Below are 22,851 nucleotides of genomic sequence, written 5' to 3' on the forward strand. Positions count from 1 at the left end.
TTTGTAAATGCGAATTTTACTGCCATGGACGTACTGTAAATGCTTCCATCATTCGGGTGGTTTTCATGACAGTGCTTTCTTAGTTAATATTTGAAAATAAAAAGACCATGCCAAAGAATCAGAAAATTATTAAATGTCTAGATAAATTCTTTTTGGGAAAAATAGTCAACAGAAGAGAATTGTCAAAGGCTTATTTCATGAACTGGATTGCTGTAGTGCTATGAATTCTTTCACAAGTATCATTCGGCTACACCAGCACCACAGTGAAATGTTGCTTGTCAAATGTTGACATTTTTGTAAACCCTTATTTAAATGCCTCAGGGTCAATGAGTTTGCAGAATGTGGAAGAACACAGACACTTTTTGAAAAAAAAATCCTTTGACATATAAGGCTTCACGCTCTGAAATTCCCACCTTGGACCTCTCCATCTCTCCACTTCCCTCTCCTCCTTTAAGACACTCCTTAAAACCCATTTTTTGACCAAGCTTTAAGTCACCCTTCCTAGTATTTCCTTCTTTAGCTCAAGGTTCAAACTTTTGATTACACCTCTGTGAAGCACCTTGGGGCCATTTTCTATGTTACACCCAGTGGGATCCTGGTTTCAAATAGGAAGGGTGATGGCCCATCTGACTATACTTGCTTTGGAAGTACCTTAATTTTCTACAGTAAAGTCCACTTTTAAAGGAATTATAAGGGTATAATTCCCCCCCCCTTTACATAGGTCCAGGAGAGATAAGATGTGTTATAAAGAAAACCTCATTTGTACACAATTATATATATTTTTTTAAACCCATCAGTTTGTGTCCATTAACCCATGTGTTAAGTAAGTACAGGCACATCTTGTGCAGAAGATCATTATAATGGGCAGTGGAAACATTCCTAAAATAGAGCCCACTATTTTATTTTCATAAATTGCTAGCAGTTGAAAGTCAGCTTAATTGCATTATTTTGATTTTCAATGGGGATTGAATATTGTGGATGATTTTATTAGGAATCAACTATTCTTTAAAGACTAGAAGCTTGTGGAACACTTTGGGGTTGACACAGACAGGTGAATCCAGGGGGTGCATTCAGTTTGAGCAGACATGCATGAGTTATGTGACTCAAACCCTGTACCAGCCCATGTTAAATTCTGTCTGACCTTGTCTACTGCTGTTCTATTTTAATTTCTGAAACCAGGAAGTACACTGGAAACATTGATTCCTTTGGTCACCTTTAACCCGAGTGCGATCATTTGTGTAGTGAAGGACTTCATTTTTTAAATGTGGAGCACATAAGGTTGTCCTTTTGACAGATTCACTGTTTGTCGTTCGTCAAATTTGTACAATGCATTAATGTGCGATTTTCTCATGATATTTCAAGTAAATATTTGCCTTTTCCCAAATAGATGTTTAATACAAGTTGTCTCAGTGCAAATGATGACTATCTAGGCATTGGCAGAGAATAACACAATGTGCAAAGCTGACCTTAATTCATATAATCATAATTGTTTTGCCATAAATACTGTACTTAACAATAGGCAGTTCCAACGACTCATTGTGTCCTTGTACAGTGCCAGACAAAAGGCATCAGGTCAGTCCAAATTAAAAGACGTTTTAAGCTAAAATGTGGTTTGCCAAGAATGTCTGCTATTGTTTAAACCACAACATCCTCAAGTTGAACTGCTGTGTGTCTGTGGGAAAAGAGTAACATTTCCGAGATTTAGCACTATCCTGTCAGCTCTACAATAACAGAATTATCAGGCATTTGGAAAAAAAAGTGTTAATGCAATTTAATGAACCTCTAAAAAAACTGCAGCCTTTACACTCCTACATGTGAAAAGATTAACTTGTAGGCAAACATAATAAATACATGCCAATTTTGATGTTTAACACTACAAAGGCCTTGTTCTTCCACTCAACAGTTAGGATACAGAACTGGTTTAGGACATAGAATTGGTTTGAGGTGTAAAAACACAAGTCAGGCATCCATTAACTATGACTGAAAATTATCACTCACTTCAATTTCCTCTTCCAATTACTGATTTTTTTAAAAGAAAGAAAGACATGCATTTATATAGCGTCTTTCACAACCATCGGGCATCTCAAAGCACTTTACAGCCAATGAAGTACTTTTGGAGTGTAGTCACTGTTGTAATGCGGGAAACGCAGCAGCCAATTTGCGCACAGCAAGCTCCCACAAACAGCAATGTGATAATGACCAGATAATCTGTTTTTGTTACGTTGATTGAGGGATAAATATTGGCCAGGACACCGAGGTTAACTCCCCTGCTCTTCTTCGAAATAGTGCCACGGGATCTTTTACGTCCACCTGAGAGAGTACACGGGGCCTCCTTTTAACGTCTCATCCAAAAAATGGCAACTCCGACAGTGCAGCACTCCCTCAGCACTGCAGTGGAGTGTCAGCCTGTATTATGCGCTCAAATCCCTGGAGTGGGATTTGAACCCACAACCTTCTGACTCAGAGGCAAGAGTGCTACCCACTGAGCCACAGCTGACACTTATAAAAAGTGATTTTGAATAACTAAACATATTTTAAAGCAATAGAAAGAGTCGAGGAAGAAGGGAAATTAAACTCAGTATAACGTAAACTGAGATTTGCAATCCAAACATCAAAATAAAAATGTTTTTAAGTAATTTGATGACAAGCAAATAAATAGAAATAATTAGGAATAAAAGAGTATTTAAATTTTTTGCTTAATACTTTAAAACTATTTTATGCTTTATATTTGTGTCCATGTGCAGAAAATCAATTTGTACATAACTTGAAAAACATTCTTCAATGTCATTGCTTACCACAGTCTAAAGAATAATTTTATTATTAGTGATGACTAGCAGCTCCCGACAGTGTAGCAATGTAACAAACTCAGCATTCAGAATAATGGCAGCTCCAAAATGTGACAACAGTCCTGTGCACCATTATCTGCAGCACAACACGGTTTGGTGAGCTGGTGTGTGTGCTCCCATTATATTTAGTCTGGAAGTCCAAATTAGGTGTGGTGCACTCTACTTAATACAATACAAGGTGGGTCCCTGCTACTGTGCAGTAAACCATATGAGTCTAATAAAAGCTTCACCATAAACACACATTACATGTATTTATGCAAGAGAAAAACAATGAGGGAATCGACTGTTACAGTACTTATTTTGCTCCATGTTATTTATAGACCTGATGAGTCTGGCACGCTGTATGGCAAGTTTAATATTGTCTGGAGCCATTCAGGATCTTTGCTCTACCTCCTTTCCTGTGCTCTCTTCCTGTTGCAAAGAGGCAAAGTAAAGCAGACTCCTGTTTACAATGCTGGACCATCCTGTAGAGAACAAGCCCTCTATTGCAAGCAGAATCCAGCAGATGCATCCTGAACAAACACAAGTGATCAGGCACTGACATCGAACCACATCTGCTGAGTTATCTTGCCTGTGTGCAGGACTTTAATCTGCCACAAAATTCTTTTTATCATGAAGGCAGGTCAGGAGACTACAGGAGGCCACAGCCATCTGCTACATCCTGAAAGAAGACACTGGAAACACAAACTTAAGAGAAATAATGGAGATAGCTATTGCCAATTATCTGCACTATATGGAATACCAATGGCTGCAGGCCAGATGGACTCACTGAATACATACAGGCCAATGGAGCTTTTCTGTGCTAGTGACAGATTTATACACACTAGCTTCTGACCAATCTGCTTGTCTGTTATCTTTACTCTAATTTTTACTTGAAGGTACTGTACTGCCGCTAAATAAAAAAAGCCAATGCGTCCATCCACTCCGACTGAAGGCATGTCCACAGATTATTTTAAGACAGTCCCATCAGCAGATACACAATGCCACCACTATTCTGTAATGCAATACTGTACTGTGCATTTATACTCAGATGTCAAAACCGTCTATAAATTATAAAAGCATAATTATATATTTTTAAAACCCCTGCTATTGTATAGACATAGCCAATATAGTGGAATCCTAATGGTGAGGACGAGGACCATCAGCAGATGATGGAAATTGGCAGGTAATCAAAAGTCCCCACATTTTGGTCTTACACATATGACACAACAGGCACAGGGATTAAGACAAGTACACCATAAATAACAAAATAAACATTGTAGCTATGTTTTGCCAAAAAAAGATGAAATACAAATAACAAAAGAAGCTATGCGATGAGGTGAAGTCTTGCGCAAGGCTTTGCCCCGTGCAAAGTCCAGCAGCATTGTCTCTAATAGCAATGCAGACAATGCAGGTCCTACTATAAGTAATATTTTCAGCTAATCTATTAACATTGGTCATGAACCAATTCACAATTGGTCATTGCAATGAAATTCATTATTAAGGTCTGACAAAATCAAATATGTATGCCTCTGGCACCTGTTGGCTCCCTTTCTGCTGTATACAATTGACACACGGGGCCACAGCCTGAAATTGATGAACATTCCACAACAGAAGTATTGGGACATGCTAGGTTTTGTATGTTTCCCTTTCTCCTGGATATGGTTACATTTCCCAACACAAAAGGTACAATTACATTGGAATAAATATGTCATACAGATTCTCTAGCGGGGACGTACCAGCACATTAAGTTCTTAACCCTGAGAATTGCAGTGATATTTTACACCAAAAATACAACTTTTTCATTTATTATGAATTAAGAAATGCTATTTGGTACTGAAGATAACTGGTAGAGTGTATTGTCATTTCTTTCGCTAGAATATCCACATATTAGTGTCAAGGTTCACAAAGGTTCCTCCAAATATGCAAAAAGACTACCTATTACCAATCAGATTAGTGAGCTGTGAAAATGTTTTATACACATACTTGTATAACAACTCACTTTTTTCCACCCATAGTTTTATTACAACTTGTTGTTATTGTTGTTGTTAATAGTTTTATTAGTGGCTATCATGAGGGGTCTAGACAGAGTAGATAGAGAGAAACTGTTCCCATTGGCAGAAGGGTCGAGAACCAGAGGACACAGATTTAAGGTGATTAGCAGTAAAAGGCAGATTCAATCGTGGTTTTCAAAAGGGAATTGGATAAGTACCTGAGGGGAAAAAATTTGCAGGGCTGCAGGAAAAGGGCAGGGGGTGGGACGAGCTGAAGTGCTCTTGCAGAGAGCCGGCACGGGCTCAACAGGCTGAATGGCCTCCTTCTGTGCTGTAACCATTCTATGATTCTATGTGTAAGTACTGTTTGATAGGTGATTCAGATAAGGGAACAGAGTGATTTGATTGGCTGATCATTCTTATTTCTATAATGAACCATTGAAAAATTACAGAAATGAACTTGTGCAGTTATCAAACATTTTAAAAAGACACCAGCACCCTTTGGGGGACATAAAAGCTTGGAACAGCTGACTGATTTTATCACAATGACTTCATGCGCAAGCTATGTGATGTTGAACTCTGATGCCAATTTTAATGACAGGTGAATGATGCTGTTTTGCCACATATTTACAAACAGTGGGAAAGTGCTTGACTGACATTTTTACAGGGGTGACAATCCCACTTTATTACCTGAGTTATAATGCACCAGTGGAGATGGTGACCGTCAGGTATGTGTTTCATAACAATGCAAGTGGACAATTGCAGTAATGCTGCCTGTTTCCACTGCATTGGAGTGGGTGAAGCAGAACACTGCCTACTTGTTTCTGATTGTCAGTGAAATTTCTGATGGCAAAAAAGAATTAATGGGAGTCAGCTCTTTCTTAACACACCTGAAAGGTGACACATTGCACTGTCTTTTTAAACATCGCACTAGTGTTGCAAGAACATATTTTTCCAATGGACTATTTACCATCACTAAATTGTAATGTCCTAGCCTTTCTTTTTCTTCATCCCCTTTCTGCCAATTTTTTCCCTGCTCTCCGGAAAGCCTCGCCTCCTTACTGTGCAGAGTTCCACAGGCACTGGTCACCCTCCGGCATCAGCCGAGGCAGGGAATGGTGGCAGGCTATTCAACCACAGGGGAAGAGGAGCAGTCAAACTCCATCCTGTCCAAACACAAATTGTGCACATCTGCACTTTCCAGCAGGTAAGTCATCCCCGCACAATTTCTCCCCTCCCTAAATCAGGGTGCAAAGACAAATGGTTGTGGTTCTACCATCATTCCAGCTGAGATCGGCTAACCATGCAGAGATTGGGGAATCGAGCCTGGGGCTTTCCTAAATAACAACAGAAAATGCTGGAAAAACTCAGCAGGCCAGGCAACATCCATGGAGAAAAATTGGAGTCGATGTTTCGGGTCGAAACCCAAAAACGTCGACTCCAATTTCTCTCCACGGATGTTGCCTGGCCTGCTGAGTTTTTCCAGCATTTTCTGTTGTTATTTCGGATTTCCAGCATCTGCAGTATTTTGCTATGGTACTGGGGCTTTCCTAGTCTATCCTAACCATCTGGCCATGGGGGAGTGGGAAGCTGCCAATTTCGATAAAACCAACAATACGTTTGGACTCAGTATGGTACAGAAGGTCCTTCAGTCAATCCCAAAGGTGTAGTGTGAATGGGGCATTTAAGTTAAAACAAATCTTTCATTAGTCATAGGGATAAATGTCGAGAACTGTCAAATTTGCACTTTTAATGGAAACATAAATTCTTTGGAAAGGTGAAAAAAGGTCACGAGTTGGTATCAGATTTTGATCAAAATGCACAAGCTGAAAGATTCAACGCCCCCCGGTTGTGCTGAGCACCCATCGGTACCAGTGTGAATGGGACTCGTGCTGGGGGCAGGAAGGCTGGAGCCTGCGGGACAATGGTGAAAGCGGCCTGTTTGTTTGTTTTGAATCTCTTTCTCCCTCTCCCAGCGATGCCGCAGCTGCCGACAGGAGGCGGGCGGGCGGGGGAGTGACGGGGGCCATACGCCCTTGGATCAAAGGGCCGCCACTGACCCCAGCGCCTGCTGTCCAACAAGAGGATTCCGCTCGGTCCTAGCCCCGCCCGATGCCCCACACCCCTGTGCAACATCCCGCTCACACTGCCCAACCTCAGAAACTCCACCACAATACAAGGCAGGTCCCTGCAATCGGTGGGTTCAAAGCAATCATTTTCAGGCTCCGAAACTATACCACCACCCAAATAAAACCAGATGATCAACAGAGATTCCAAGCTCTTACATTTATACAAATGCAAAAAAAAACACTACCTTATTTTACAAGTACAGAAGAACTAGATTCCCTGACTGCACGCATTCTATTCGCACGTTAAAACTACAACTGCTTTTTTTGGCACCTTCTCTGTTTCAATAAAACCTGAAACTAAACATTAAATCGCTATTTTTTCCAGAGTGAATGCCGACCCAGAGGAGACAACCCAGACACCGAAGGGCCAGCAAGAAGCTGGGTTTGACCCCGGGCCGCTTCGGGATTTGACGGAAGACCTGCGGGGTCGCTCGGACGAGGCTTACGTGCAGCCCAGGACCACCTTATCTGACATCTTTCAAGCAGAGTTGGCGCTGCAGCAGAGTTTGATGAGGATACATCGACACATCGGTCTGCTCACACTCACCTCCACCGACCCCAAGACCAAACCAGAAGAAAAATAAACTTCCAATCTCAAACAGTGTATCAAATAGGAAACACCAAATCTTGTCTGCCTAGTTTATCCATTTCATCGCAATTGGGACGAAATACTGTAACGAGGAATGCGTTTGAAGTGATTATCTTGGTAAAAATGTAACGCTAGAGCTCGGAGCAATTCTTTAGAGAAATCTACAGAAAATTGAAATTAAGACGCCTGTTTTCGATTATGTTTCCCCTTCGCAATGACCCTAACCGCATTTTGCAAACAGTTCGCGTTACAGTACGGATCTGTCGCACAACCGAGTCAAATGTGCCAAATGATAAAGATTTCGCTCACTGCACAATCTCTGTTCGTCAATTCACATCATTTCACCATCTACATTTCATTAAACGGTCGCGGGGGGGAACCCCCAAGGAAATCAGTGCATCCTTACGTGTTAAAATCATCGTTTCCAGCTTTCACATCAATGTACAGTTAGAGCGGCTTTCTTACTGTGGACAGGGACCAGCTCACTGGGTTGTTGTCTTCCCTCAATAACCGATCAACAAAAACTGGTAGCCCAAAGGGGGGTGGGGGGAAAGTTCTTGAAAACTTGAAGCTGTCAATGTTTTTGATTTTTCAGAGTTGTTTAAACATCCCCAGTTATCACGCAATGATATAAATCCATATTCTCAGTCCTAGTATTCGGTACTGTCTGTACCGAGGAATGGTTAATCAAGCCCGCTCCCGATCCCGCACTGGTTAAATAAAGCTCCGTGTAAATCTCGCTTTTGCACAGAGCCTCCTCCGAACCGCTCACATCGCCTCTGATCTCATCTCTTCTGATCCGCACTCGGCGCAGTGCTGGATCCCAGCAAAGTAGCCACTCCTTCCCCCTTCTGCAACCGCCTCCCACACACAGGGGGATCCGATCCAGCCACTGAACGGCCTTCCAAACCACAGGGAGCACCATTCAGTTTAGCCACTGTGCTGTATTAATGTTGTGGCACAAATAACGACAAATATTATAATCCTCTACATTAAATGCCCACATTCCACATAGTTTACCACAAGTCATCTGCTCTCTCAGGGCTCTGAGAACTGTAGTTCTTTCATTCCGAATTCAGCAAAGTGGCTTTATGCAAGGTAAGAGCACAACATTATCATGTGTGCTTTACTTGATGATTGGTTCCATTATTACTGTTTACTACTGTACCGAGGGAGTGCCGCGCTGTCAGCAGTGCTGCCTTTCGGATGAGATGTCAAACTGAGGCCCCGTCTATCCTTTAAGGTGGACAAAAAAGACCACATGGCACTATTCAAAGAAGAGCAGGGGAGTTCTCCGGTCTCCTGGCCAATATTTATCCCTCAATCAACATCCCTAAAACAGATTACCTGGTTATTTCATTGTTTGTGGGACCTTGTGCGGAAATTGGCTGTCATGTTCCCTATATTACAACAGTTACCACACTTCAAAAGTATTTAATTGGCTGTAAAGATGGCAGAGATACTAACAGAAGGGAGCATGGCATTGGAAGAGGCAGAGAAGAAGAGCCCAAATTTTAATGAGGTTGACCGACAAACACTCCTGGATGAAATACAATAAATGAGAGGGAGACTGCTGGGTGCTCATGGGAGGAAACCTGAAAAAGATGTCTTGCCATGTGGCAGGAGATGGCACTGAGGGCCACTGCTCTCACCCCCAGAACTGCAGAAGATTGGCAGAGAAAATTCAGTGGCCTAATGAGGGCAAAATAACATAACAGCCACTGTCCCTTTTCTTTCATGGGCACCATGAGCACCATCCATAATGTCCCAAAATACTTCACAACCAATGAATTACTTTTTTTGAAGCACAGTCCCTGTTGTTATGTGGACAAACCCAGCAGCCAATTTGTGCACAGTAAATTTCAGTAAATTTGTTGTACCACAGTAATGGTGAACTGATGTTGCATTTAGGCTGCAGTTGCACAATGGTAAGCATCAGATGCTGCACTCAAGATCCCAGTACCCATATGCAATACCACAGGAGATGCGGTCTCCTCTACATTGGGGAGACCAAACGCAGATTGGGTGACCGCTTTGCGGAACACCTCCGTTCAGTCCGTAAGGGTGACCCCGAGCTTCCGGTCGCCTGTCATTTCAATTCACCGCTCCATTCCCACTCGGACCTCACCGTCCTTGGCCTCTTGTACTGTTCCACGGAAGCTCAACGTAAACTCGAGGAACAGCACCTCATCTTCCGATTAGGCAGTCTGCAGCCTTCCGGTCTCAATATCGAGTTCAACAATTTCAGATCATAACCTCGGCCCCTATTTCATTTTCACTTATATTTTTCCACTCCTTTCCTTTTCCCCCCCCCCCTTTCCTTTTGTTTCTCTCTCACACCTGGCAGCTATCTTTTGCCCTGCTAGTACACTTTACACCCAATCACAGCCTATTACCATCTCGTCTAGCTTCTAATCTCTTTTACTTCTTTTGGTTCTTTTATTCTTTTGTCCGATCGCAGCCCTGCCTTCGATCTAGTTCCTTTTCTCTCCAGTTTTGAAGAAGGGTCAAACCCGAAACGTCAACTCAAATTTCTCTCCACGGATGTTGCCTGACTTGCTGAGTTTTTCCAGCATTTTCTGTTGTTATTTCGGATTTCCAACATCTGCAGTATTTTGCTATCGTACCACAGGAGATTTACTTGTGTTACATATGTGTTTTATACAGGAGAGGGGTAAAGCACATTGGGTATGGGTGGAAATTTTAGTCCATCAGCCTCCGAAAAGAGAAAAGACAGGATCATGTTTTGGGTGAAAACCTTAATCATATCTGGCACAGCACAGAAAGATTAGTAGACATGGGTATGGTATGAAACATTAACCTTCTGTTTCCACTACTCTTGTCTAAAATGATCACACAAAAGTCTCCTATATTTTCTGCCATTTGCAATCTACCTAGAGGCCAATAATGCAGCGTCAATCTCACACACATAAAAATATCACAAGCCTGAGGTCCAGCCAACAAATCTGGACCTGATGAGGGATTGTTTATAGACAAACATGTAAACAGTAGATCAACTGCACCTCCCCCATAATCACAGTAGCCATTTTAAAAGTATTACAATACGAGCCATAGCTACACAGTCCTATTATAACCTGCAACAGGAGATATCCTCAGGTCTGTCATAGTCCCGGCCCTCATCAATATCCAGCGGCCTCTGTTGAAAGTCCCTGTGTATGGTCGTCATGTGAAAACAAGATTTGGCTCAGCTGTATGTAATTCCTCCCATGATCAAACAAACTTTCAATAGTCACTGTTCAATGATGTCCATCAAAACATACCCCAGCTTATGTGAACAACTTCTGGAGAAGTAATATTAATTCTCTCAAATAATTCAGTATATTTATGATATTTAAAGCATTATATTAAGTACAAGTTCTTCCTTTCTAAATTATCATATCACTCTCAAGCACAGCCTTGGGTCTCCAGCGCTAATTAAGTCATGGTGCTCACCAGTACCACATCCTTTGAAACATCTCAATGTAAAAGTCTAAAAAATTCTCAAATTATATTTAAATAAAAGTCATATTTTTCATAATTTACAATTGTTTCACAATTTACATTGAGACATAATTCTGAAACATGACTTTTAATCTGAATTATGCAGACTACAGCATCTAAAGTCTAAAAAAAATCATGATTTATTAATGAAATGATTATCATCTGATAGTTTATATTTAGCTGATAACACATTTTTAATTTAACTACTTTTGACCCCTACAGTGATTATATTCAATTTGAATCTGGATGACTGGAACTGAATTTGATATTGACACAGTTCGCTCACTGGGCAGTATTGAATTACCAGTCTGACACAAAAGCTGGCCTTTCATTTCTCTCAGAAAATGCAGAAGACTTGTATCAGCTGTTTGTACCAGCATTATGCCAATCTTCTGCTCCTCAACCCAAGCCACCTCCAAGGTCAAGATGTGGGAACCTTTACTCTTTGTTCCAAGTGGACTAAATAACTCTGCATTGTTTCAGACTTTACCATTTATTGAAATACCCCATCATGGTGTGTTTGCAGCTCAAGTATAAAGCATACTTCACGGTACCAACAAACACACTGCATTTGCATTCCGTTACTTTACCTGTCCTGTTTATTCAAAATACTGCTGGCCAGAGATTACAAATGTACTGGGAGGAATTTTAGCTCTTTACCAGCCAACAGGCCTTAAGAGGTCAGAAATTTAGTTTAATGACATTGGAAATACTCAGGGACCACTTCGATTCCTTCCTTCAGTGGTTCCATTGGTGGAACATAAGGTTTGTCTAGATCGAATATGTGGGGGGGTGAAAAAAGTTGAAAACTAAATAATCAACACACAACAAAAATTTGCATTTTTATAGCACCTTTTGTATATCTCATTCTTGATTGACAGCCCTGAAGCCAGAAACTGCCTCAATCTGGGAATAAATATTTCAAACTCTCCCTAGTTCTTGAATTCTGTTTAGACACTGCCATTACGTATGCAGATTGATGTAGTGTGGCAGAAGTCGGTGTGGAATGAGGCATGCATTTTTTTGCTTTTTAACATATTTTAATATGGAGCCAGGAGGAGCACTACTGCGGGTCACTGCTGGCCAATGCTTGGCCCCTTCTGTTCACCTCCGCCCACTCCCAGAACCTACACAAAGACTACAGGGACTTGAGTACCAAATCTAGGCTGACACTCCAGAGCAGTACTGAGGGAGTGCAGCACTGTCAGAGGTAGCGTCTTTTGGATGAGATGTTAAACCGTGGTCCCGTTTGCTGTCTCAGGTGGACATAAAAGATTCCATTGCATAAGAAGAAGAGCAGGGGAGTTCTCCCCATTGTTCTGGCCGATATTTATCTTCAACTAACATCACTAAAAGACAGATGATCTGGTCATTATCACATTGCTGTTTCTGGGATCTTGCTCTGCATAAATTGGCTGCCGCATTTCCTACATTACAATAGTGACTACACTTTAAAAAGTACTTCATTGGTTGTAAAGTGCTTTGGGGTGTCCTGTGGTCGTGAAAGGCGGCATATCAATGCAAGTCTTTCTTTCTGCTAATGTCGCAGCCGGCCCAAATTGGTTCAGAGGAAATTGATGAGCTGCCTAAGAGACCTGACAGGTGCCTGCAGCTTGCCGAAATTATTCAGATGAGGCCCAAGGGCCATTTTTGGATGAGCTTGGGCCTCTGGCTTCTGGCGTGTGTTGCGAGCGTGCCGACCATTTCAGGCCCAAAAACAGGCCTAAACAAATCTCTCCCCCAAGAGTACATTCAACAAAAACAACAACAACCTGTATTTATATAGCCCCTTTAACGTATTAAAATGTCCCAAGGTGCTTCACAGGAGTGTTATAAGACAAGAAATTGACATCGAACCACATAAGAAATTAGGGCAGATGACCAAAAGCTTGGTCAAAGAGGTAGGTTTTAAGGAGCGTCTTAAAGGAGGAAAGAGAGGTAGAGAGGCGGAGAGGTTTAGGAAGGGAGTTCCAGAGCTTAGGGCCTAGGCAGCTGAAGGCACGGCCACCAATGGTTGAGCGATTATAATCAGGGATGCTCAAGAGGGCAGAATTTGAGGAGCGCAGGTACCTCAGGGGGTTGTGGGGCTGAAGGAGATTACAGAGATAGGGAGGGGTGAGGCCATGGAGGGATTTGAAAACAAGGATGAGAATTTTGAAATCAAGGCATTGCTTAACCGGGAGCCAATGTAGGTCAGCGAGCACAGGGGTGATGGATGAGTGGGACTTGGTGTGAGTTAGGACATGGGCAGCTGCGTTTTGGATGACCTCAAGTTTACGTAGGATGGAATGTGGGAGGCCAGCCAGAAGTGTGTTGGAATAGTCAAGTCTAGAGGTAACAAAGGCATGGATGAGGGTTTCAGCAGCAGATGAGCTGAGGTGGGGGCGGAAACGGGCAATGTTACGGAGGTGGAAATAGGCGGTCTTAGTTATCCCACGGATACGTGGTCGGAAGCTCATTTCAGGTTCAAATATGACACTAAGGTTGCGAACAGTGTGGTTCAGCCTCAGACAGATGCTCGGGAGAGGGATGGAGTTGGTGGCTGGGGAACGGAGTTTGTGGTGGGGCCCGAAGACAATGGCTTCGGTCTTCCCAATATTTAATTGGAGAAAATTTCACTGGAACAACTATGACAACTTGCTTTTGGACAGCTGCTTTTGTGTCATTTTTTGCCCATTGACTCCACTAGCTGGGATCTAATGCAATTAGTGGCCAGATGAAGCTAAAACTGCCAAATTTTGTCAGACCAATGGCTGAAAAGATTTAGTACTTGCTGCTAGTCTAACTGTGCCTAGTAAAAGCACTGCACTGGTGTCATTCTGATCTAGGCATCCCTCCCCCTTGCTGACATCATCAAGTATATTCCCCCGTCTTATATATGTTTGTGTGTTGTGATGTCATGACACAATATGTTTCATGTACACAGTGGCCAGTTTATCACAGCTACTTTGTCATGTGCTTCTCCTTTGCCATCGGTGCACAGCAAGACTGACAATTTAAAAGTAAATAAGGGACAGTGGCTGTCTCAGGACACAAGGCCTGGCCTATAATGTAAAAGGCTCTTTCAAAACTCTTCATATGCAGAGAGACTTCTTGAAGGCAGTGGACAAAAAGCAGACACTGAGCAGGAAGAGGCAAAGGGAAAAAGTGGGATGGGAGGGTGTGAAAGCACGATCAAAGAAAAGAATCTGAAGGATGCTTTTGAAGACAGGGATGGAGATAACAAGTTGGAGGTGCTGGGGGAAAAAGTTCCAGACAGTGGAGGCCACACTGGCTGAAGGAGTGGCCACTAATGGGGGATCCGAGGGACTGAGAAACAAGGAATAGGCTGGTGTCAGAGCAGCAGAGGGTGCGTACAGGGTCATATATCTGTAAGAGATCACTCAGGTCGGGTGGTGCAAGGCCATGAAGGGATTTGACTCCAAATTGTTAACGGGAAGTAGTGTTCCATAATTATAACCTGCAATTCAACCATGGATACTAAAACTTTGTAAAAAAAGGTATAATCATCCATAAATCTAATATAATATCAGATATATAGCCATCCCTTAAAGTTCTAATAAATCAGCTGAATATCCATCCCTTAAACTGCAAGGGAGTTGGACGTCCCTCCCCTTGGATCCCCTCTGTTGTCAGGGGCTATATTTGGGGTGGATGGATATTCTTCCCACCCAAGTCCCTACCTGTATTTGTAGCCAGTGGAAATCTGAGTGAGACCCAACATTCCCAGATCCAGCCAGATTTTCCACCACTGTCTGGTCTTCTGCCATTGAGGGTGAAATACTTTAGCTCTGAATTGCTCAGGACTTTGACATTGACCTAACCCTATACAATGGTATCACTGGATAGTAAATCACATCAAGAAACATCAGCATATACTGGACAGATGTGAATCCCAGATAATTCTGGAATAAGGATAATGGCATGACATATATTTCAGCTAGTGGATTTACTTTCCATTTTACTGCTGATTGGTGATCAGTTTGGTATGCAAGAATACATTATGAGATGCAGTGATAATGATCTGATTCACTGAGGTGAGCCGCTGAGTGTCAGGCACTGGAGGAGGTGTATACAATACTGAAGTCACTAGGCTTGTATTTTACATTTAACATATTGTTAATCCTACTGGAAGTATTTATTTCTCAAATGTGTAGCAATTGTGTGAAGCCTATAAAATTGTGAGGATGGAAAAGCAAATTACCAGGAATAAGTACAGGTCATACTCTCATACCCGTGCTACAATCTGAGTTAACATGTTCCAATGAAATATGGAAAATTGAACCTTTATTCTCATAAATAGTCAAATCTCTGAATGAGTGCTGGACTATTTTAAAGCTTCTGGAATGAAAACTTGTTTCAACTTTATTTTCCTTCCCACAAATAAGTGCTTTGTTATTTATCATGTAAGGCCAATCTTTGCTGTCAGTGCATACATGATGTGCGCTTGATCCAGATATATGATCCCTATAACGTCACCTCGTGCCTGCCATGATACAGTTTGATAATAGTAGGTTTCAATATTTAAAGTGAAGTGGCACTGTCCTGGGGCAGCTAATCTCACACACCTGAAAAAAAGTGACAGCCAAAGGCTGAACAGTCAATTCCCACAGATTGTCAGCTCTCTTCACACTGCTAATTAGATACAGTCTAGATGACTCTTACCCAAATTGTACTGGATCTCCTGAGTATTTACACAGTAACTCTTCTACAAGTGCTTTTACATTGATGTTTTTCCATGTGCATCGCGGGAGAGCAGCGTTGTACGTTGGCTCTTTACTTTAAAGCTGCTAAATTCATTTCCCTTCTCCTGATGGCAGGATTCTGGACCCAGTTTTTTTATGGCCTAAGATTTTGCGGTTGGGATGAGGCAGCTGGCTTTAACAGTGTAAATGTGGGGAGTCGTGGCATAGACACTGCTCCCTCCTGTTCCAAACTAAACAGGTGCCTTGTACGTCAGTCCAGCTATTAAATTGCTTTAAATTACTGTCCAGGGTCTCAGGCCAGATCCTGGTCTGTTCTGATTTTATCCAGGGCAGAGGTAGAATTCCTACAGTTGGGCTCAGCATGTGTGGCCTCGGGAGAGGAATCCTGTTCTCCTGGCTACTCCTTGAAAGTTTGCATGTGTGGCCATTAGGGGAATTTTTGCAACTTTGCATTCCCAGTGGGGAGCCTCACCTATGGTGAGCAAATATTCAAAATTGCAGTGTGCTCCATGTGACTATCCAACCATTTAAAGTAATGGTTGGAAAATCATGTGCAGTGGGTGCTGGAATTTAAGACATATGCTCTTGGGGAGGGAGGGCTTGAGGTTCCCATTGGGAGTGCAAAGTCGGAAAATTACCCTTATGGGGTGAGGATTGGATCAGCCTGATGCCCCTCACTGTCAAATAGCCTCACTACCTAGGCTGATGCATGATGATTGACCAGTTAGGTGGGATAGAAGAGGCAATGCGTTCCTTCAGGAGAAACAAATCTTTAAGAAAAGTCTGACACATGTGAGTGTTGCAATTCGGGGATGGTGGTTGATTTGACTGCTCTATCCTGATTCAAATGCATTTCCTGCTTTGAAACCAGTACAACAAACTGAGAATTTTTATTCCGAAATAGCAGCAGAGTCAATTATTTCATCATATTTTCATTTGAATCCAGACTTACGTTTGGATCCGCCCTAATTAGAGATCTCATACATAGCACATCAGCGCTACAGACGACATTACACAGATGCCATGGCTGCCCTCCCTTCGCATTGGGTTAATGTTCCCAAAGCAGCAGCAGCAGGATGACACGGGATTCACAGCAGGCTCGATTTAAAGAGGCTTCTGTGGGACAGATCCCTTCAGGAACTCTGTGTTCGAGATCCATCTAAAGACTGATAAAGAAAGCCCAACTTGTCAGCTGCACATAGCAGTGGTCACAGCTGGTTTATGGTTGCTCTGGCCTGCAGGGGTCACAGCAAGGGCCTGCTTTAATCAGCCATTCAAATCTGCTGCCTTCAACTTTGTTCCACAAAAAATAAACACTCACCAAGCTCAAGCACCATTAGGATATCATGACATTTTAATTAATATTTATTGTGTATGTTTACATGTATAGCAGTGCCTAAATGTTTGGCTTCATGAGGGCATTATTTCCAATACAATGTTGTTGGAGATATTTTGACTATGGGTTAGCTTTTTTAAAACCTTGTGACATCAAATTTGATTGCTGTATAAAAGAATCTGACACTGGCACACTTTATTTGTAAAGCATTGAAGAAGCTTTAAAAAAATGTATTTGCTTCAATTTACCAAAAAAATTCTGTAAAATTTCTCCAAATATATACGAGTGGAAAAAAATTTCTAGCTCCGCATGAGCTTTATAAATAGGAGTCTCATGGTCTGGTGTGCCATCAATACTGTATGCGATTCTGATTAAAAGCAATCTTTGTCTATTCTGAGCTAGTGGCGAACTGGATTCTACCGAACCAAGAAAACTTAAAATGGTCGTCATCCTTTAAAAAGCTGTTCCATTGAAATAAGAGACGGTGCAAATTTTAAAAAAAATCAAACTTACTGCTTTTGTACATACGTATTTCTGAAATCAGTCACAGAGTGAGCATGAATGGTCTCTACTGTTCATATATGCAGATGTGGAGAAATTGTTTTTAAAAGGTCCGTACTACCTGAAGAATGACATACTACTTCTGGGGAGTCACTCTGTACCTAATCTCAATAGATGAAAAGTTAATGAAAGAGCATCAGGGACTGTGCGTCTCTGAGCTCCCTCTATCACTGTGAAAAATCAGATAACAGGCATGCAGAAGCTGTTCTCGTTCTCAATGAAGAAGGGACTATAGCCTAAGGCTGTGACCTTCATAGTGATAAACATGTGTTCATTATCGCAACCGTGCCATTTTAGAAAGTATTAGGCGTTGAGCAATGTTCTCGAACTAAAAATCATGAATGTTTTTAGACCTGGACCCCTGAAACCAAGGATCTAAGCATCGATTTCTGGGGTATATATCCCAACTGACACTGTTCCTGTACAAACAATTAACGTGCTCGCTAACAGATTAATTCCTGTTAAAAAAAAAGTGCCCATAGGAATTTGGCACAGGAGCAGTGCCAGCTAGAAAGCAGAACAAGCAAAGCTTAATCATTTTCTTTTCTTTTTTTCTTGCCCCTGTGTGAAGAAATGAAACGCAACCTTTAATTTAGCTCCAGAATCACTTAGCAAAATTAGTTCCTTGAGTGGTGACTTTTTCACATTGATTAAAGGCTGCTTCCTGTGGCTAGACTGGACAGCTCCAGCCACCTGAGCTAACTGACCAAAAGCCATCAGGTTACTCCTATTATTATACCTCAGGGGACACTAGTGATGACAGGAAATCATCTTGCAGTAGTGAGTTGAGAAAGCATGCAAATAATGTAAGCTGCAGTATGGCTCTCAGTGGATTATATCACGTCAGCACAATAAAATTTGTGACATGGAGGCAATTTGTTTGGTTCAAGAACGATGGGTGGGGGAGGGGGAATTTGTTCTTAGCAAACAAGCCAACATTTGTTTTCAACAATAAAGGACAAGTATTCATCTCAATTTACAGCGGAACCTGACCTTTAGAGGCGCATCTGCACCAGCTCTGTGAAAAAGCGTTTGACAAGCCCATTTTGGTTTGTTTGCAAACATGCAACTTACTGACGTAGATCATGTTAAACATATTGCTGCATCACTTGCAAGTGAATATCAACAGGATGAAAAATCATGCACAGTTCTTCCATTTTCCAACAAAAAAATTACCAATAGCTTTTTTCCATGAAGATGGTGTCCCTTTACTGCAGTGCTGTACCACTTCACAGTATTTTGTCAACAACAATTTGCTCCTCCCGTAAAAGAGAAATTCTCATGTTTAAAAGCATTTAGGCCCAAGGTGGGCCTGATATCAGTGGTGAGCCCAAGGTGGGCCTGATATCAGCGGTGTGCCGAAGGCGAGCCTGATATTGGCGGTGAACCCAAGGTGGGCCTGATATCGGTGGTGTGCATGAGTACCACAGTTAGAAGGCCAGAACCATTTTCATGTACAGGCTTCATTTAAATTTGGTTCTGCGGAAAAACCATGGGTTTCAGCCTGGAGCCAGCTGGCTGGTAGGGCCTGTTGTGGGTGGGGGCGCGGGGGCGCACAAACAGGCCAGCAGCAGGCTGGAAGATTCTTTGGGGGGTCTGGAGGAGTATGAATGTCTGGCCTCACAAAAATAGAAAAACTTACTTTAAGAACCATTGGGTAGGCCTCTCAATACTCCACACATTTCTGTGTGAAAATTGCACTTGGGGCCTTACAACTGACATAGGATCCCGATTTGCATATTTTATCACCCTCCCGCCTGTTTTGGCTGTGAGCACTGGGCACCCATTTAAAGGCCTGTTGAAAAATTGAATCAGGCGGACAAATGGGTGCACAAGGTCCCCACCAGATTTTCCTCAGCCGATCAGTTGAAAATACCGCCCCCCCCCCCCCCCACCACCCATGATCTCCATTAGATGGAAATCGTTTCCACTCAAAATATATTGGCCTAGAAATTCAGTGGGCTGCGCCACCCATTAGCGCCCAAAGAGGGCACTAAGTGGGTTTTATGCCACTGGCCACGCCTCCCACGAAATTTAGCGGGACGCTAATGGCGGCGCTAGCCGTTAGCGCGGCGCCGCTACCGATGACATCATCAGTGTGTGCAGCGCCCTGCTACCGCCCCGATCGCAAAATTTGGTAGCACCCCCTGCTTTAACGCCGGTCGCAATTTGCGACCAGTTCAGGGGGGGCCTACCTGCAGTGGTAGAGGCGCTGAGGTGCGGGGCGGCCATTTTTTTGCTGGCTGCCTGCCAGCACCTCTCCGCGCCGCTGTCCCCGGCCTCCTGAGCCACCCCCCCACGTTGTGCCGGCTGTGTCCCAAGAGCCCGGCACTTCTCCTCGGTGCCGGGCTCTTTTGCCGGCACTCGCGCTCTTCGAGCGCGCTGGAGCAGGCCCCTCACCATTCCTAGCGTGTGGCGCTGCGGCACGTTGCGCTGCGATTTTCAGTTGCAGCGCCCCAAGAGGGATGCGGGGCACCTCGAGTAGTGCCGCGCTTCCGTCTGGGGCGCTGAAACTGAATTTGCGGCAGGTGGCCGCACTCCTTCTGGGGCGGTACTTCCGGCGCCCTGGCGAGACTGACGGGGCGCCAGTGAATTTCTAGGCCATTATGTTTTTGGATACAAGAGCTGCTTACCAGTTGTTTTAAGGATGTGTAAAAGGATTAAAATTCAGTGTAATTTTTTTCCACTGTTAGCTACTGCGGTATGTTGATTAAAGTGATGAGAAATTATTTACTACTGAGTTCCTAAATTGTTGGGTTATCTACGGTACTTCATTCCTTTAACACCATCCTATATCACTGTTCTGTACATAATCTACTGGCAATGTTTTTTTGCTGCATAACTCTTTCAACACACACATAAATGAGGAGAATTGCATCATGTTTGGCTTATCCCATAAGCTTGTTTGGACTTGAAATGCATTTTGGAATGCTTCCTGTCATTTTCAGAGCTAATTGAGCATGGATTGATCTCCAGTATTTAAGAGCTTTGAACAAAACTTAGTATTTGAGCAACTATCATCAGGGTGAAAAATCATACACAGTTCTCCTGCTTTCCAGGCACGAATGGCCTCCTTTTGTGCTGTAAGATTCTATGGGGGTGAAATTCGATAGCGCTGAAATCCCACACGAGCACAGCGATTTGCGATAAGCCCGGGCTCATTCAAGGAGCGCAGGCAGCACGTCAAATTCGCTGCTGACAGGCTGTGCGCTCAGCAGGGGGCCCAAGTTCTCGATATTCGCATGAAGCTAGCTTTATTTAAGGCTAGCCTGCATCTCTTAAAGGTGAGCTTCCTTCTGCTGATCAAAAATGTTAAAAGTGCTTCAGCACTAACCCAAATGGCTCAACAGGCCAGGGAAAGGGCAGCCAGGGTCTCGCAGGCAGCACTCCAGCTTTGTGCAGTAGGTGAACACTGGAAGAGAGGTCCTCTACCCACAGGGGGCCAAGAGGCCCTCCAGAAAGAAGGATGTGGGACCAGATCGTCAAGGTGGTCATTGCTGGCAGTGTCGCACCCAGGTCCTGGCTCCAGTGCCCAAAAAAGCTTCATGACCTCAGACAAGTGGTCAAGGTCAGTGAATGCATCTTCAAAAGCCGTCTCCTATCAACTGCACCACTAGCCTCACCCACTGCTCAATGCACAACTCCACCCCCCCCCACACCCAATCACTCACCTACCAACAATCTGCACCAATCACGAGGCATACCTCCCATTCCTAGCCTCACCTCAACCCCTTGGAGGAGACGGTGCTGGCCATTCTTGCAGGGGCATGGCTGAGCCCTTGGCTAGCACCGGGGCTGAAAGATTACAAGATGCCAGTATCCTCATATGTTATCCTCCTTCTCACATCCCACATTTCCCTCATCTCACAATATCTTCTGATTTACAAGTTGCACAGGTCCTGGGGGCGACACTGCTGGCAGTGACTGCCTCAGCAATCTGGTCCCACATCCTTCCTCCTGGCCCTCTGTGGGTAGAGGACCTCTCTTCCATATCCACCCCCTGCACAAAGCTCGACTGCTGCTTCTGAGACCCTGGGTGCCTGACCTCTTGAGCCAACTGGGTTAGTGCTGAAGCACTTTTAACATTTTTGATCAGCAGAAAGCAGTTCACCTTTAAGAGGTAAGCATGCACCTCCTGCTTTCCCATCCTCCCCTCAGCACAACTCCAACCTTGTGCTTTCCTCATTTCAGACACCCAAGAAATCCAGCCAGTGGTTGAGCAAAAAGAGGGAGAGGAGAGTGAAGAAGAAGAAACACTGTCACGCGACTTCACACTCCCAGCCACCAGCTCCTCGAGGTCGTCCTGCAAGGCCACCTACAGTCTCCCCCACTGAAAGTCAGCAGCCTTCCACCAGCCATGCTGCAGGCTCTGGGGTAGCACTGTGTAACATCACTAGGATAGGCAAAGGTACATACAAGATCTTCTCTTCTTCTTCTTAGGCAGTCCCTCAGAACCGAGGATGACTTGCTTCCACATTAAAAATGAGTTCGCAGGTGACTGATGAGTCCAATGCGGGACCTGCAGTCTCTGTCATAGGTGGGGCAGACGGTGATTGAAGGGGCGGGTGGGTGGGGTGCTTGGGTTGACATGCGCTCCTTGCACTGCATGCACTTGGCTTCCGCTTGTTCCCGGCGAAGAGACTCGAGGTGTTCAGCGCCTTCCCAGATCCTTCTCCTCCACTTTGTGTGATCTTGGGCCAGGGATTCCCAGGTGTCGGTGGGGATGTTACACTTTTTCAAGGAGGCTTTGAGGGTGTCCTTGAAGCGTTTCCTCTGCCCACCTGGGGCTCTCTTGCCGTGCCAGAGCTCAGAGTAGAGCACTTGGACCCATCCATCGGAGCCGATCGAGCGTGGTCAAAGCTCATACAAGATACCCACTGAGGGAATGCGCAAGGGTGATTAGTTGATTTTTTTCCTGTAATATTGGATGTATATATGGATAAAGTTGGATTGGAAAGTTTGCTTAGTGGTGGCTTTTATTTCAGCATTGTGGTCAAGAGGACACTGTGATGGTCAGTAACTGAGGGAAGGTCAGGTGTGGACAAATATTGAAAGGGGAATTGGGGTTGTGGTCACTGGGACCGCAGGTGGATGATTCCATCCCGGATATCCCTGCCAGAAAGGGGCTGTCTGGGTTGTCTTCTTCCTTCCACTTCCTCCTCTTCTGCTTCCTCCTCCCTCTGTGAGCAGGTTGTCCCCTTTTGCTGCCT

The 22,851-nt window shown here is 43.7% G+C and overlaps 1 protein-coding gene across 1 annotated transcript in view; it reads right to left on the bottom strand.

Annotated features, from left to right (window-relative positions):
• The window catches only part of dlc1 (DLC1 Rho GTPase activating protein), a 60,964-nt gene extending 52,617 nt beyond the window's left edge, over nucleotides 1-8,347 (bottom strand). Inside the window, exon 1 of the mRNA XM_085970495.1 lies at nucleotides 7,944-8,347. Coding sequence (XP_085826621.1) covers nucleotides 7,944-7,956 — 13 coding nt within the window. The 5' untranslated portion in view covers nucleotides 7,957-8,347. The remainder of the gene's footprint in view (nucleotides 1-7,943) is intronic.
• Nucleotides 8,348-22,851: the final 14,504 nt, after the last annotated feature.

The sequence above is a fragment of the Somniosus microcephalus genome, chromosome 2 (genome assembly GCF_052327205.1).
Source record: "Somniosus microcephalus isolate GS21.2 chromosome 2, FLI_Smic_1.0, whole genome shotgun sequence".
Taxonomy (NCBI): Eukaryota; Metazoa; Chordata; class Chondrichthyes; order Squaliformes; family Somniosidae; genus Somniosus; species Somniosus microcephalus.